Raw genomic sequence first — 15,384 nt, 5'->3', positions numbered from 1 at the left:
AATAATATGCATAAACTACTATGTGTAAAGATTCATATGTTCAGTAAGATTACCATTTGTAACAAAATTATGTTAAGTGGAATATTATGGCATGGGCAACTATTGCATGAAGTATGCCTCAGAGAATTGACACTCGTGATGCTCACCGTCAAATCAGCGATAGGATACGTCCTAGATCGATATGCTCTGTTCTTCATATATTTATATAAACAAATTTCACATAAGGGTTGAGGAAGCAGAACCTTTAGCTGCTTCAATCTGTAGATTGAAGCAGCTAAAGGCTCTTAACCCTGAAATGGCCCGCACTACAGTTCTTATTATGGAAGAAAAGGGGCTTGAAAGGAAACGCGGTGCACAGTACCAGTTGCCTCTCCTGCCAAAAGGCTTTGTTTTGAAAAAACTTTTCAATTTGAAGCCAGTTTTTGGAAGTTTATTATGCTTCAGTAAATAAAATTTTTTTCTCAAAATTAAGTTACATACACTTTAGCATTAACAAGGGCACATGATGCAAGAAAGCAAGCTTATATGGCATCAGTCAAAAAAAAAAAAAAAAAAAATCCTTTCTCATTTTGCCCATCCACTCGTTCCAAATGTTTGTCTAGTTCTGCCTTGAATCTGTTTAAGCTATCAACTACTACAATGACAGATGGAGGTCTGTTGCCGCAATCAACCACCCACTGGCTAAAGGAAACTTCCGCACATCTATCATCCAACTGTCTTTCCTCAATTTGAATTTATGCCCTCTCAGGCGATTATTCTGTCCAAAAGGAAGAATCCCTTCAGCACTGAGCATGTTCAAACGATTCAACGCTTTGTATACCTCAATCAGATCACCTCGCAGGTGCCTAGTCTCCAGAAACTGTAATTTGCAAAACTTAAGCCTTTCTTCCTAAGAGTAACTCTTTATTCCATCCAATAATCTTGTTGCCCTTCTCTGTACTCGTTCCAACAGCTCTATATCCTTCTTAAAACGAGGCCTCCAGACCTGTACAGTACTCAAGGTGTGGCTTGACCATTGCCTTATACAAGGGGATAATCAGCTCCTTATCCCTGCTAGAAAAATTCCTGTATATCATTGACAAGACACCATGAGCTACTCTTGCAAACTGTCTGCACTGCTCAGAAAACTTCATATCTGCCTGCACAATTACCCCAAGTTCTTTTTGTTCTCTACCACTGTCAGTGTAGTACCACAGAGTTGATACATTACTCTGGGGTTACTGCTTCCCACATATAGTACTTTACATTGTTAATGTTAAACTTCATTTGCCACCTCTCAGCCTATCTGCTCAACTTTTCTAGATCCTACTGCAGCAGCGCACTATTAGTGTTCTTAACAACCCCACCAACCTTCGTATCGTCTGCAAACTTGGACATTAAGCTTGATATACTATCATCAATATCATTTATAAATACAGAAAACAACAATGGACCCAACACTGAACCCTGAGGGACTCCACTAATAACCTTAGTCCACGATGAGCAGTGTCCACTGATTACCACTCTCTGTCTTCTCCCACTCAACCATCCCTTTATATACAATAAAATTGTATATAAATCTTCTATGTAAGGTTTGTATATATATGAATGTATGTAAATTGTGTGTATTATTAAAATAAAAAAGAAGATGAAAGAAGTCAACAATGCACTAACATAATTTATTTACCATCAGACTGTAAGCATCTAAATAAAAATAAACAGACCAAGCAAAAAATTGTTAGAGGAGAGAATAGTGATAGTGGTCTTACCCAAATGATTTAGTCAGTTTCTTTGTTCCAACGGGTTTGTCTGAAAACTGCAATTCATAAAACACACGCTGCAAAGCAAGTGCCACACTACGAGAAGAATCATCACTTTCTGTTGGTATCTGATAAACAGCCTGTAATTACACATTGTTCAACTTGCATTAGATAATACTAATATATATCTATACATGTTTTGTTTTTTAATTTAATGAGCTGTGTTATGGACACAACTCACTAAATCAAACAATATTATTAAACTCACATTAGATGATACTTAAAAATTAAACAGTAACCACAATCACAAAGAAGTCAGAAGAGTCACTTAGGAAATGTTTAAGAAATTGCTAAATGAACAAGAGGAATAAAAGAAAGTGTTAATTAAAGAAAAATTAAACAACACACAATCAGCCAACAATGAAGCTTAGATCAACAAGACGGTATTATATATTATTCATCATTATGTAACCAAAGGAGAATATCATTTGTCACAAAAAAAATAAAAATAAAACACCCATAACACAGCTCACTAAATTAAAACACACACACACAACACAAAATTAAAAATAAATAATTTTGGTAATGAAATTCTTTAATTTCAATTTAAAACTCTAAACATACACATTTTCAGTCACTTCCCAACCGATGGTTCGAAAAGTGTTCCAGGGGGTTTGTACTAAAAATTCTGTAATGGAGCCTCCTTAGATTTATATAGGTATATTTTCGTAAACTACAAAATAGTTTAATATTAATTTATGCTGTTCAGTTCAAAATTTATATTTAGTTGTGGTTTGGGTCACATGCTCATTCATTTTACTAACCCCTCTAAGAGCCTTATAAACTTCAATCAAGTCGCCTGAGTTAGCTGGTTCCCAAGCTCTGCAGCCCACATAATTTGAGTATTTTCTCATAGGGTCACCCTTTTGCATCTCACCATGCGAGGTTACCTGTCTTTGGACCCTTTCAAGAAGCCTGATGTCTTTTCTCAGATGAGGTCTCCACACTTGAGCACAATACTCAAAATGGGGTCTTACAATTGCCACTTGCAGTGAGATTATGATCTCCATACCTCAAAGGATTAATGTTCTAAAAATCATCAACAGGACACCATCGGCTTTCCTTGCTGTCCGTTTACACTACACAGAAAACTTCATATCTGCCCATATTATAACTCCCAGATCTCTTTCTTCCTCTATTGTTCTTAATTCAAGTGTATAATTTATTTTGGGATTGCTATTCTCCAAGTGTAAGACCATGCATTTTGTTGCATAAAAGCAGTTGTCACTTTGCTAAATACAGGCTGGCCTCTATTAACGTGATTAATTCGTCCCGCAAGCACAAAATGGAAACGTGTTAATCGAATATAATAATCAATAGGAAAAATTATAATTGGTCCTTGACCTTCTGGAATGTCCACAAAGAATTTGAAAAATACCTTTTAAATAACTATGTTAACTGTATACAATGTAAAAGATAATGAAAATAATTATGGAATTAAATTTTTATTGCATAAAACAGCAGTTCCCAAATTTTAAATTTTCGAGGGAAACACAGCGATATTCGACATCTGTCGGACACCACCACATGAACTACTAGCTCAAGGTAGTTCACAGTTTCTTATTAAGTTGTTTGGACCAAACTACTAAACGGAACTGTTAGGTATTTATTTTGGTCTGGGTGCGCCTTGAAAAAATTACTGAGACACTAAAGGCACCGTGAACCGAGAAACTTTGGGAACCACTCACATAAAATACACAAGAAATGACTGTTGCGGAAATATCTGAACAGTGTTTACTTTCTCTTTTCATCAATTAATTTCCGATAGCTGACAACAATCTTCTCTGTGCCCTGGCGAAATAAATATCGCAGAGAACCTCAATCTTTTTGTTTGAGGTTCTATGCAATACGAAACATTTCATCTAATTCTTTTACCGTTATCTCCTTTGCGGTAACATTTTCATCTGGCTCATTGAAAAATTTGAATTTTTATGCAAGTATGCATTGACTTTATTAGCAGGATACAAACAAGTAACACGTCTTCTACCAATGGTTGATGGAACACACTGAGGCGGGCAGCAGGCAAACGTTTGTTAACGTACAACTCGCAGTAAGCTTAACTCGCGATTCAAATCTTTTTCAACTATCGCATAAAAAAATAAAAAATCGCGTTAACTGGAAATTTGCATCGTGTAGAGTGAAAAGTGGTATAATTTTTCAAATAGCATTAACTGAAAATCGCGAGATAATTGAACTCACGTTATCCGAGGACTGGCTGTATTTTTAAAACTAGTTCAAGTCACCCTGAAGGAGCACTGCTTGACTACCATGCATAACTACTCTACCAATCATACAAGTCATATGCAAATTTTGACATCACACCTTCTATCCTTTCATCGATGTTGTTTATGAAAAATCAGAAACAACAGTGGTCCAAGTGGTCCAGTGATCATTGGGGGGATCCACTTCTGATGTTACACAAATCTGAAGAATATCCAATTATCACAATCCTCTGCCTTCTACCAGCAGTCTATATTAGAATTTTTCCAGTAATCCCAAAATGTTCTAGCTTGTGCAGTAACCCCTCAAAACTAACTGTGTCAAAATAGACTACTAATTCAGTTAAACGTGAAATTCCTTTTCCATGTTGTGTGTTATTCAGAATGTCATTCTATATAAATGTCCCTGGATTGTGCTCATAAGTATTGCCCCTAAGATGTTTTTACCACTAAAGTCCAACTAACCAGTCTGTAGTTAGAGACTTCACTCTTAGAACAACCTTTACATACAGGTGATAGGGTGACACTTCTACAATCAAAAAGGAATCTCTCCTGAGTCCACAAATGCTCTCATAATTAACTTCAATGGTTCAATACACATTTAAGTTCATACACATTAAGTACCTGTTCAAATCATCTACAAGGTCTGCTGGGTTGTCTAAGACTTTCCCAAATCCAGGGAACAAGGTTCCAATCTGATTCACTTCTTTCTTCCTTATATTCACAGATCTGAAAAATCTCTTGTTCCCCGGTTCTTTGCTCTGTTAGCCAGTGCTTTCTCAGATGCAGCACTGGCCTCTCTAATATTATCTGTGTTACTATTACAAATCACCTTGTAGCTGTTGTAAGCTTGTTGGGCATTTATATCCTTGTGTTCGACTGAGATTCTAATTTAACGGTACGATACAGCTTAACGTATTTTCGAAACTTATTAGTGCAAGGTATAACTTAAAACTAAATAGTGTAATACGTATCACTGCATTTAGGAATCTATTAGATTACTTTAGTATTAACGATTAATTAATTAATCTTATTAATTTTCATTGTTAATCAATGAAATTTATTCATGATTTCCGGGTCATGATTTCCGTTTATTTATTCAAATAAACGGAAATCATGATTTCCGTTTATTTGAATAATTCCGTTTATGATTTCCGTTTATTTATTCAAATAAACGGAAATCATGACCCAGCCTAGAGCAAAGCAACAAGCACAAAGTAGCAGGAGTGCTGTGGCTCGAGGGAGAACTGAAAGGGACAATTCACCAACGCATCGCAGCCTAAAAAAAATGTGAAGCTTGTGAAATGTTTGCAGACTTTCTGGAACAGGATGATCTAGCTAAAGTCGTCTTTGTGTGTGCTAGGTACAGAGTGTCAAGAAATTAGGGGCAAACTAAGGGTTCTGATTGGCGTCTGAAGGAATTAAAGTGGGGAAACTGTCAAGCTCTCGAAGGAATTAAAGTGGGGAACTGTCAAGGTATCAGCAGACAAATTTAACCACAGAGCTCACTCTTGTGCATCAAGCAACACAGTGACAATCTTCAAGGCAGAATGTGTTGGTCCCACAGAAACTAATTATTATCAGAGACTATTGTCAGTGAGATGGGTAATAACATTGTGCAAAAAGAATAGGTGGAATATGACCAGAGTATATCTGCAAGAGGCACGAATTGATGACGTTGTAGAGCAGATATCATCTATTAAGGGCACAAAGGGCGATTTAGTTCATACCTTCCAACCAATGATAGCCCAATAAGCCTTGAAACGGTGCCATCTGGGTGGTGGTATCCACTGAGATTAAGTAACAATAGTCTTCTCCATTGAAGTGTTACTTATTTGAGGTAGTGCAAAACGCGGTAACTCTTTGTAAGATAGTAACAATATCAGACAGAATTAAATTGATATCATTCACACTACTACTTGTTGTTTGTTGGTTTTTTTTTTTTTTTTTTTGTTTTTAGGAGCATTAGCAACTAAAGCCATATTGCTCCGGGGATATGCAGTAGTCATTCCCTGACCTTTCCGCATCCTCCGTATTTGGTGGTCATGCGCTCAAACCGCGGTCTAATTAAGAAGCGTGAGCTACACACTGCTGCTCCTGCCCACCTGGCTAAGGAGGCACCTTCACACTACTACTGTAGTTTGTTATTACAAACTAAGAATTGTGTATTTACACTGAAATTTCTATATTAAGATTTGGAAAAAAAGGAACCAACAGGTGGCAGTGATCACAGTGCACAGATGTTGGATTTACATAAAGATGTTACTACCATTAAGGTTAAAGAGGAGGGTTTTTGCATTCGGAAAGGTGACTTGGGTGGTCTCCGACGGTTTTTAAATTGTATACAGGATGGCACTGACTCTCTTTAGAAAATACAGCTGCCAGTTACAGGCTCAGAAAAAAATGATGTGTTTGCTTTTTATTTACATAATTGTTATTTTATATTGTACTTAATACATAGTCTTATAGTTCTAATTACGCTGGTTATTTTTATTTTAATTCATATAAACAGTTTTTGCAGATATACGTAATACTTTATAAAACAGTTATTTCGTTCGAATATTGCAGGCATTGTTTTTTGTATATAGTGATAGGGAATTCAAATTTTAAACTGAGGTAGCTAGGTAGCTCTAACGTATAATTATAGAAACAGTAACACGCTTCACTGTTTCGATTAGATAGCGTAGTATTGACATTTAATTTAATTTAATTCACTGATCTTATTAATTTAAAATATCATGTCCCAAACTAGAGCAGCAAAGCAACGGGCACAAAGTGGCAGGAGTGCTGTGAGTCAGGGGAGAACTGAGGGGGGCGATTCTCCAACGCATCACAGACTAAAAAAATGCGCAACTTGTGAAATGTTTGCCGAACTATTTGGAACGGAACATGATAATGCCATGGGGGATGTCTTTGTGTGTGCGCGATGTAAGGAGTGTAAGGAAATCAGGCGACAACTCAGCGTTGTTATGGGCCTATATAAGAGTTTGAAGGACAGGGTGGATGCCCTCGAAAAATCTAAATTGAGGGGCCCATCAGACTCTCAGCTGCCACATCAACGCCAGAGCTTGCACTTGGTCATCATGCAACACAGCGGCAACCTCCAAGGCAGATTGCGCTGGTCCCAAAGGAACTAGTAGTTGTTGGTGACTCGATTGTCAGGGAAACGGGAAACATGCTTTGTAGAAAGGATAGATGGAACAGGACCAGGGTATGTTTGCCAGGGGCAAAGGTTGATGATGTTGTAGAGCAGATATCATCTTTTAAGGACACAAAAGGTGATATAGTTGTACACGTTGGCACTAATGATATTAAGAGTAGGAGACCAGCAGAATTACTTAACAAGTACAGGTCACTGATGAAAAAAAGCCGTGAATTAAGGTTGAATTTGAAAGTGTCTGCAATTCTGCCCAGACACGATAGGAGGGAGTATATGATGAGAGCCTTGTCGATCAATTCGGCCCAGGAAAGATTGTGCAAGGCTCAAGGGGTAAAATTTTTTCAGCCTGGACTGTACTTCTTAACAGGACAGACTGCTTCTACAGGGATGGGATACACTTAAATAGAAAGGGTGCAAGAATATTTGCTGATGCTTTCGAGGCAGTGTTAGGTAGGTCGGAAAACTGATAGCTTGAGTTGATACAAGGACTAATAGTTTAACAGTAGCCGTAGGCAGAGGTGAAGGTGATTCTTGCACAACTTCTATTAGAATAAGTAGCGACCTGGAGCGAGGGGTGTTGGGGTTTCAGGGACGGATGTCAGTCATCGTGAAACAGGTCGGTATATGGGATGTGTAAGAGTGGCTGAGAATAGGAATAGGTGCATGTATACTTGCATGTATACCAATGCTAGAAGTATAGTAAATAAATTTGATGAATTTGAAGTGCTGGTCAAGACATCAAAGGCGGATATTGTTGTGATATCAGAGACATAGTGTCACACAGATATAAGGAATGCCGAACTGGAATTTGGGGAGTACAATTTGTACAGACAGGATAGGAAGGGAGGAGGTGTTATGCTGCTAATAAAGAAAAACATAAAGTCAAAAGAAGTGCATCCAGTTGATATAGATGAACAGTGCACTGTTGAGTCAGTTTGGTGTGACACAAGCACTGCGAAAGCAAAAATAAGAGTAGGAGTGTGTTATAGGCCTAATGACTCGAATGAGTACAATGAACAATTGTACAGAGAAATAGAGTGGGCTAGTAAATCGGAATGTCTTATAATGGGGGATTTTAACTTCCCAGATAATGACTGGAACTTGTGGGTTGGTCACTCACACACTAGTCAGACTTTTGTGGATTTACTGGATGATTGTTTTCTGCAGCAGCATGTTCCAGAGGCAACCAGAGAAAGTAATACTCTTGATCTGGTTATCAGCAGTGATCATTCATGTATTAGGAATTTGCAGATAAAAGAACCAATAGGTGGCAGTGATCACAGTGTACTGACGTGGGATTTACTTAAAGATTTAATTACCATCAGGGGTAAAGGAAAGGGTTTTTGCTTCCGTAAAGGCGAGTACTGTGGTCTCCGACAGTTTTTAAATTCCAGTGGGATCAACTGACGATGTTACCAACAGTAAATTCTAAGTGGGAAGCATTCAAGGAATTTATCGTGGGTGCTACTAAAAGTTTCATACCTATTAAGAAAAATTGTTCAAGGTTTAGGCCTAAATGGTTGTCAAATGAACTAATGAGACTCGTAACATAAGAGAAAAATGCATGGAATGCACATAAATTATCAAGCCACTCAGAAGCCTATGGCAGATATAAGTTAATCTGTAATCAGGTCACAAAGGAGGATCGGCAGGCGAAGCCAGATTACGAGAAATCCTTGGCAAAAGATGCTAAGAAAAACAGCAAGGATTTCTTTACTTATATAAACTCTAAAAGGAAGGGGATGAATCTGATTGGTCCACTTGACATCGATGGTTTGACTGTTGATGATCCTGCTCATATAGCAAACAAACTGAATGAATATTTTGCATCTACATTCACACTTGAGGAATTATTAAGGTTTGAAAATGGCAGAAGGTTATCAAATTGTAGCAAGGTGCTTAATGATCTTGTAATAACTGAGAGCAAAGTGGAAGAGAAATTGTTGAAGTTAAACGTAAGAAAAGCACCTGGGGTGGATGGGATCTATCCAGTTATATTAAAGGAGGCGGCAAAGCAACTAAGCAAACCCTTAGCCATAATTATGAGAGCATCCTTGGACTCAGGGGAGGTTCCCACGGACTGCAGATGTGCAAATGTATCCCCAATTCACAAAGGGGATTGAAGGGTGACACGAGTAATTACAGACCAGTTAGTTTAACTTCTGTTCCGGGTAAAATAATGGAGTCACTGGTTAAAGATGCATTGCAGGATCATCTAGACAAGACTGCAGCAATAATTCAGACACAGCATGGGTTTGTTAAGGGAAAGTCTTGTCTGACAAATTTGATAGGATATTATGATGTGGTTACAAAGGAACTGGATGCAAAAAATAATTTTGATATCATATATTTGGATTTCACGAAAGCTTTTGACACTGTTGCGCATGGAAGACTATTGTACAAATTGGAGAACAATACAAATATTTGCAAATATACAAATATCAGCATAAAACATTACATTGTTCATAACTTCAGTTGTAGCTGTTCGATTAAATGAAATGTAAAATTAAAAATTAAAACAATCATCATAATGTTCAACAGGCGTCGGTAAAGGGGCATATCAGGTGCTGGCAAAAGTATTTCGAAGAAAATTCCAGCTGAGCAAAATCGAACATATCTTGCAAGGACAAAAAGCTTCAAAGCCACCAAAGAAGTCTCCCATGTCGACAAAAGAATGAGTTCAAAAATACAGAGAATTAAAAAAAAAATACAGAGTTTAATAAAATCTTCTTCTCAAGAGGTTGGACCATCAACAAAATTGCGAAATTATATTCAAGAACTTCCAGAATATTTGAGTTCAAATGAATTAGCTGAACCGGCTATACAGAGTATACTGTAACAGCCAGCTTCAATTGCACCATCCAAATAGCCTATTCTAGACCCTCCACAACTTTGAATAGTAATCAAGCAAGAAATCATTTACAAGAACATTGAACATGACCGTAACTCCTATAAAGAATTTGAACGAAAATTTCTGAAACATACATTTGGAGCTTTGTGATATCTTTGATAGATTATGGTATAAAAGTGTTGTAAATTTGTGCACTCTAGAGAGTTATCTGTTACTACTCTTAGAATTTTTAACTGTAGAGATAACAACTATGAAGGCTTCTAATACTTGACGAGCATCTTTCAAAAATGAGGCAATCCAACATTTATGAAGAGCAAAGGTTTCATTTATCTTGCTATTCCACCTCATGTGCCTATATTGGATTTAGTGACCGAGCAACTTATTTCTCCTCATATACCATTCATGCAAATTAGAAGACTAAGACATGGCTTCAGTCAATGCAGAATTTTGGGCCAAATTATAAATGTTCCTGTAAATGTTAATTCGATGGTCAGTCATTTGCCTTGGAGTATAGATGACAATTATTGCCGTAACGTTCATAACAAACGTAAGAAAATTCACCAATCGAGTTATTTAATGGGCTTGGTTCATAAATGAGATGTTGTTGTTATGTTATTTGGTTTTTAGGAGCATTAGCAACTAAGGCCATATTGCTTCGGTGCGGTGGTCATTCCTTGACCTTTCCGCATGCTCCGTATTTGGTGGTGACGGGCTTGAACCCCGGTCTAATCAAGAAGCGTGTGATATGCACTGCTGCTCCTTCCTACCTGCTTACGGAGGCACCTAAATGAGATGTAAATGTTTGGCTAAATTATCTGCTTACAACTATTTTGTTTCATCTCTCTTTTTTTTTTTTTTTTTATGTAAACCCCAAACACAAAGAGGCATCAGAACCTATAGTACTTAGTACCGTGTTTGGTTGTAGGTTGAGAACATGAAAGAAGATATTTGTTGACATTGGACTTGAACTTCTGTAGACTGTAATTTTCAGGAATTATGTATGAAGGAAGGTTGTTCCAGAAAACGGCAATTGAATGAATAAACGAGGAAGATAAAAAATTGCTCTGTGAGTTTTAAGTTGGACAGTAAATGAATGTTGGCTGGTAGCAACACGTGTTCGGACTGTTTAGAGAAAGAGAGAGAGAGCGGGAATTATAGAAGCCAATTCACAAGAAAAGTGCCCATGGAAATATCTGTAAAAGAGGCATGCAGCAGAAACAGTACTTCTATGAGAAAGCGAGTGGAGAGACTCTGTTAGAGATGAATCATTAATTAACCTCTGCCCTCTTCTGAATGGAATCAAGAAGCCTGAGAGAGGTTTTGGGGACACCACCCCAGATGTGGGAACAATATTCCATAGCAGGGCGGATTTGCAATTTATACAGAGTGAGCAGCTGCTTGGAAGAAAAGTAACGCCGAGAGGGAAAGAGAAAACCAAGTTTTTTAGATGCAGAGGAAGCAATATTTTAATGTGCTTGTGCCAAGAGAGATTAGAAGTCAGGGTAATCCCCAAAAGAGATATATCATTTTGCCTAGAAATCGGAGTGTCACCAAAGATAAGCATAGGAGTAGAAGAATCTTTTTTGCAAGATATAAGAAAAGACTGAGCTTTAGAAGGATTGAAATCAACTAAGTTGTCTTTGCCCCACTGGAGAATTACCTGGAGATCAGCATTTAAGGAATTGGTAGCAGATTTTTGAGAAGTTGAAGAAACCTTGAGCAGGACAAGGTTTCTCAAAATGGAAAGTGGAATGCAATGTGCTATCATCAGCAAAAAACTACAGATAAAATTTCCAGTCAATGGATATCATACACCATTCATAAATCGTGTATGATCGAAATCGGGCAGTGTAAACATGTTATACGAGAACTGACTGTACACGTTTTTGTGGTGAAACCCACATTGCACAATTTATTAAATTTCATTGACAAAGCACACATTTCATATTCAAATACAGTCATAGCACTATTTACTAACACAGTATACTTTTAACTATCAATTTGCCTAAGATTCCCCCCCCTTACTGTGGATTTCATTTTGGATTGTCTTTTAGACATCAAGTGATTATGACTGCCTTGAAAAAAATAATGCTGAGGTCGATATTTTGTTCATAACAATGGCCCTGCTGTCCAGAGTTTGCTGGCAACAGTATATCCAAAGCTTCACAAGACAGAAAACTGAATTTCTCCACACCCTTCCCATCTAGTTAAATATACCCTAACACTCATTATTACTATGAGAAATTACTACATAACAGAAAGTTATGAAGTGGAGTTAACATTATCTTCTACTGATATAAGTAGATGCAAATCATACCAAAAGAACATAACCCATACTATGATATCACCTCCAGCTGCTTGGGGTGGTATCATATCATATTGGATCATATCAGCAAGACAGGCTGGAGTTATGTTTTCTTAAGGTGTAGACCTTAAGAATTTACACTTTTCTGCACCAGTGGTGCAAAAAAGTGTAAATTGAGACTCATCAGGTCACATGATTTTTCACCACTGTTCACAGTCCAGTCTCTGCATTGGTAGTATCACTATAATTGATGCACAATATTTTTATAGGTTTCAGTGCCATTCATATATGCAGACAACTAACCAATCACTGGCTCTTCAACTTCCACAACGTAGTTCAGTTCAAAATGGGTCTTTCTTTCTTTGCCTAAATTGAATTTTTCCGTCATTTGCTGCACACCAGACCTTTTATTCTGGTGCACAATTCCCTTTAAATTCCTGTAAACTCATTCTTGAAGTTGCTTTCTGCCATATTTCTTCCTTTTACAGCTGCATTGTCATTTCAAAATTCCTCTCACAGTATACTTTTGAGACAGTTATTTTTGAAACACCAGCAATTTCCTTTGTTTTCTCAACTGTGGCTCCTACTAAACATATTCCAACAGTAACACTTTCCTGAAAATTTGAACGATCACTTGTCTTCCCTATAACTGAATCAACTAATAAGTTTCCAGGAAAGCATACATTAAATACTTATATCAAGGGACTTGTGATAACACCATGTGATAACTTACATTTGCACACCATATATTAAATTATCTCTGGATGATCATTTATTGGCCAGGAATGTAGAATGAAATGGAACTCCTTCAATCCATGCACAGTACTAAGTACTATAGGTTTTGATACCTTTCATGTTTGGGTTTTTCATTAAAAAAATAATAAATAAATGTGTAGCCCTGAAAGGCTGCTGCAGCTGCCAGAGAGAGCTACACAAAACCAGCATATGACAAACATTGACCTAATATCCCTGAGAGAGCCATAACATTTTGAAGATCGGACAGTACGATACTTGGTTAGTTCTGGAATAGTTCAAACTTAACTGAAGACTAGCCTTGTAGGTCTGCAAAACAAAATAAGGACTCTGCAAAAACCGCGATCAATCAACTGTGCAATCCGGAAACCCCATGTGTAACCAACCCATGAGGTCAAACTACCTTATTTCTCTGTAATGCCCCTACATGTAGATAAAGAAGCCAGACTGCATTACTCAGAACAGGCTTTAGAGATTGCAGGAAAAGAAAAGAATAAATGGATGCAAATGCTTTTTCAACTTTACATACAGCAAAAAACCTGTGAATTAACCACAGTCTAAAGAGTAATAATAATAAACAAACCAAACAATCCATATACCCTCTGCAATCTAAGTCGTGACAACACAACAAAAGTAACTCTCCCCACCTTCATTTTATAGACTTTAACTGTGGGAAGTGAAAGATGAATGGACTAACAGTGATCACAGCACAATACCATTTGTTCTTTGGAAAGACTTTCTTGCATCTGCTTAAAATACAAAACAAATAGTTTTTAAAAATGGATAAATTTGAAGAATCAACATTTCTCAGACTTTTGCATTGGTTCCTTATATACAATGGTTAACATGGTAGCACATACATTTATACACACATTAATAGTGCATTAGTATTGGAGGGCACATTTGAAGAAACACAGTTTTAATTTATTTGTGAAAAAAAAAAAAAAAGTCTGCAGTAATGAATTCATATAACAGGTGGCACGCTGATTCTTCAATGAAAGTGTACAAGAAAAAGAACACTAACCATAAATGTTACATGTTAAGTGCACACTGGCCCTAATCTTTTAATCTTTTAAATTCTTACTTATTTAGCTTAGTTTTATTATGCATTAGTATTTAAATTTACATTACACACCATTCCATCCCCCCTGGCGTGGGAGAAAAAAAGATGAATCAGTGGGGAGGGAAAAAACACACACACAAATAAAAAAATATAATATATATATGTATTATAAAATATAAGAAAAGTACAAAAACAGAATGCAAGTGGTGTGAGAATGCAGATTCTCTCCCACCCCCCACATTGAGTAAGTGTGGGAGATTACTCCCCCTTTGCCAGGTGAATTCCCCGCTGATAGTAACATATCCCACCATCAGAGCGGGATGGGCAATTTGACCTTCCTACTGGATTCAACACTTACATGGACCTGACAACAATCACCGAGAAAGACGTAGTGCAGCTCCGCTGATGATGTGCCATTCAGTCATCTGAACCAGGTACTCAAACCCGGTTCCTTTTAAAAATCAAACCCCAGACCAGTGGTGGGGTCTGTTTTCTCCTTCCAGCCTCCCCCATACTTCACCCAGTTAGTTAGACCAGTTAGTTTAACTTCTGTTCCGGGTAAAATAATGGAGTCACTGGTTAAAGATGCATTGCAGGATCATCTAGACAAGACTGCAGCAATAATTCAGACACAGCATGGGTTTGTTAAGGGAAAGTCTTGTCTGACAAATTTGATAGGATATTATGATGTGGTTACAAAGGAACTGGATACAAAAAATAATTTTGATATCATCTAATTGGATTTCAGGAAAGCTTTTGACACTGTTGCGCATGAAAGACTATTGTACAAATTGGAGCAGAATGGTATTAAGGGTAAGTTGCTACAATGGATAAAAGGATGGTTAAGTGCAAGAAGACAGAGGGTGGTAATCAATGGGTGCTGCTCTTCTTGGACTAATGTTATTAGTGGAGTCCCACAGGGTTCGGTGTTGGGTCCACTGTTGTTTTGTATATTTATCAATGATATTGATAAAGGTATATCAGACTTAATGTCGAAGTTTACAGATGATACAAAGGTTGGCAGGGTTGTTAATGACAGTAATGGCAGTGTGCTACTGCAACAGGATCTAGATAATTTGGGCAGATTGGCTAAGAAGTGGCAACTGAAGTTTAACCTTGACAAATGCAAAGTACTGCATATGGGTAGAAGTAACCCCAGAGAAACGTACCACCTGTGTGGTACTACACTTAAGGTAGTAGAAAAAGAAAAAGACCTGGAAGTAATTGTGCAGGC

General features: G+C 37.3%; 1 protein-coding gene across 1 annotated transcript in view; it reads right to left on the bottom strand.

The window, feature by feature from the left end:
* The window catches only part of Usp7 (Ubiquitin-specific protease 7), a 518,151-nt gene that overhangs the window by 340,382 nt on the left and 162,385 nt on the right, over positions 1–15,384 (bottom strand). The window contains exon 9 of the mRNA XM_090378438.1: positions 1,749–1,879. Within this exon, the coding sequence (XP_090234564.1) occupies positions 1,749–1,879 (131 nt within the window). The remainder of the gene's footprint in view (positions 1–1,748; positions 1,880–15,384) is intronic.

Source organism: Mastigoproctus giganteus, chromosome 7 (genome assembly GCF_048544385.1).
Source record: "Mastigoproctus giganteus isolate SK-2022 chromosome 7, ASM4854438v1, whole genome shotgun sequence".
NCBI classification, from domain to species: Eukaryota; Metazoa; Arthropoda; class Arachnida; order Uropygi; family Thelyphonidae; genus Mastigoproctus; species Mastigoproctus giganteus.
This window is presented reverse-complemented; position numbering and strand designations above follow the sequence as displayed.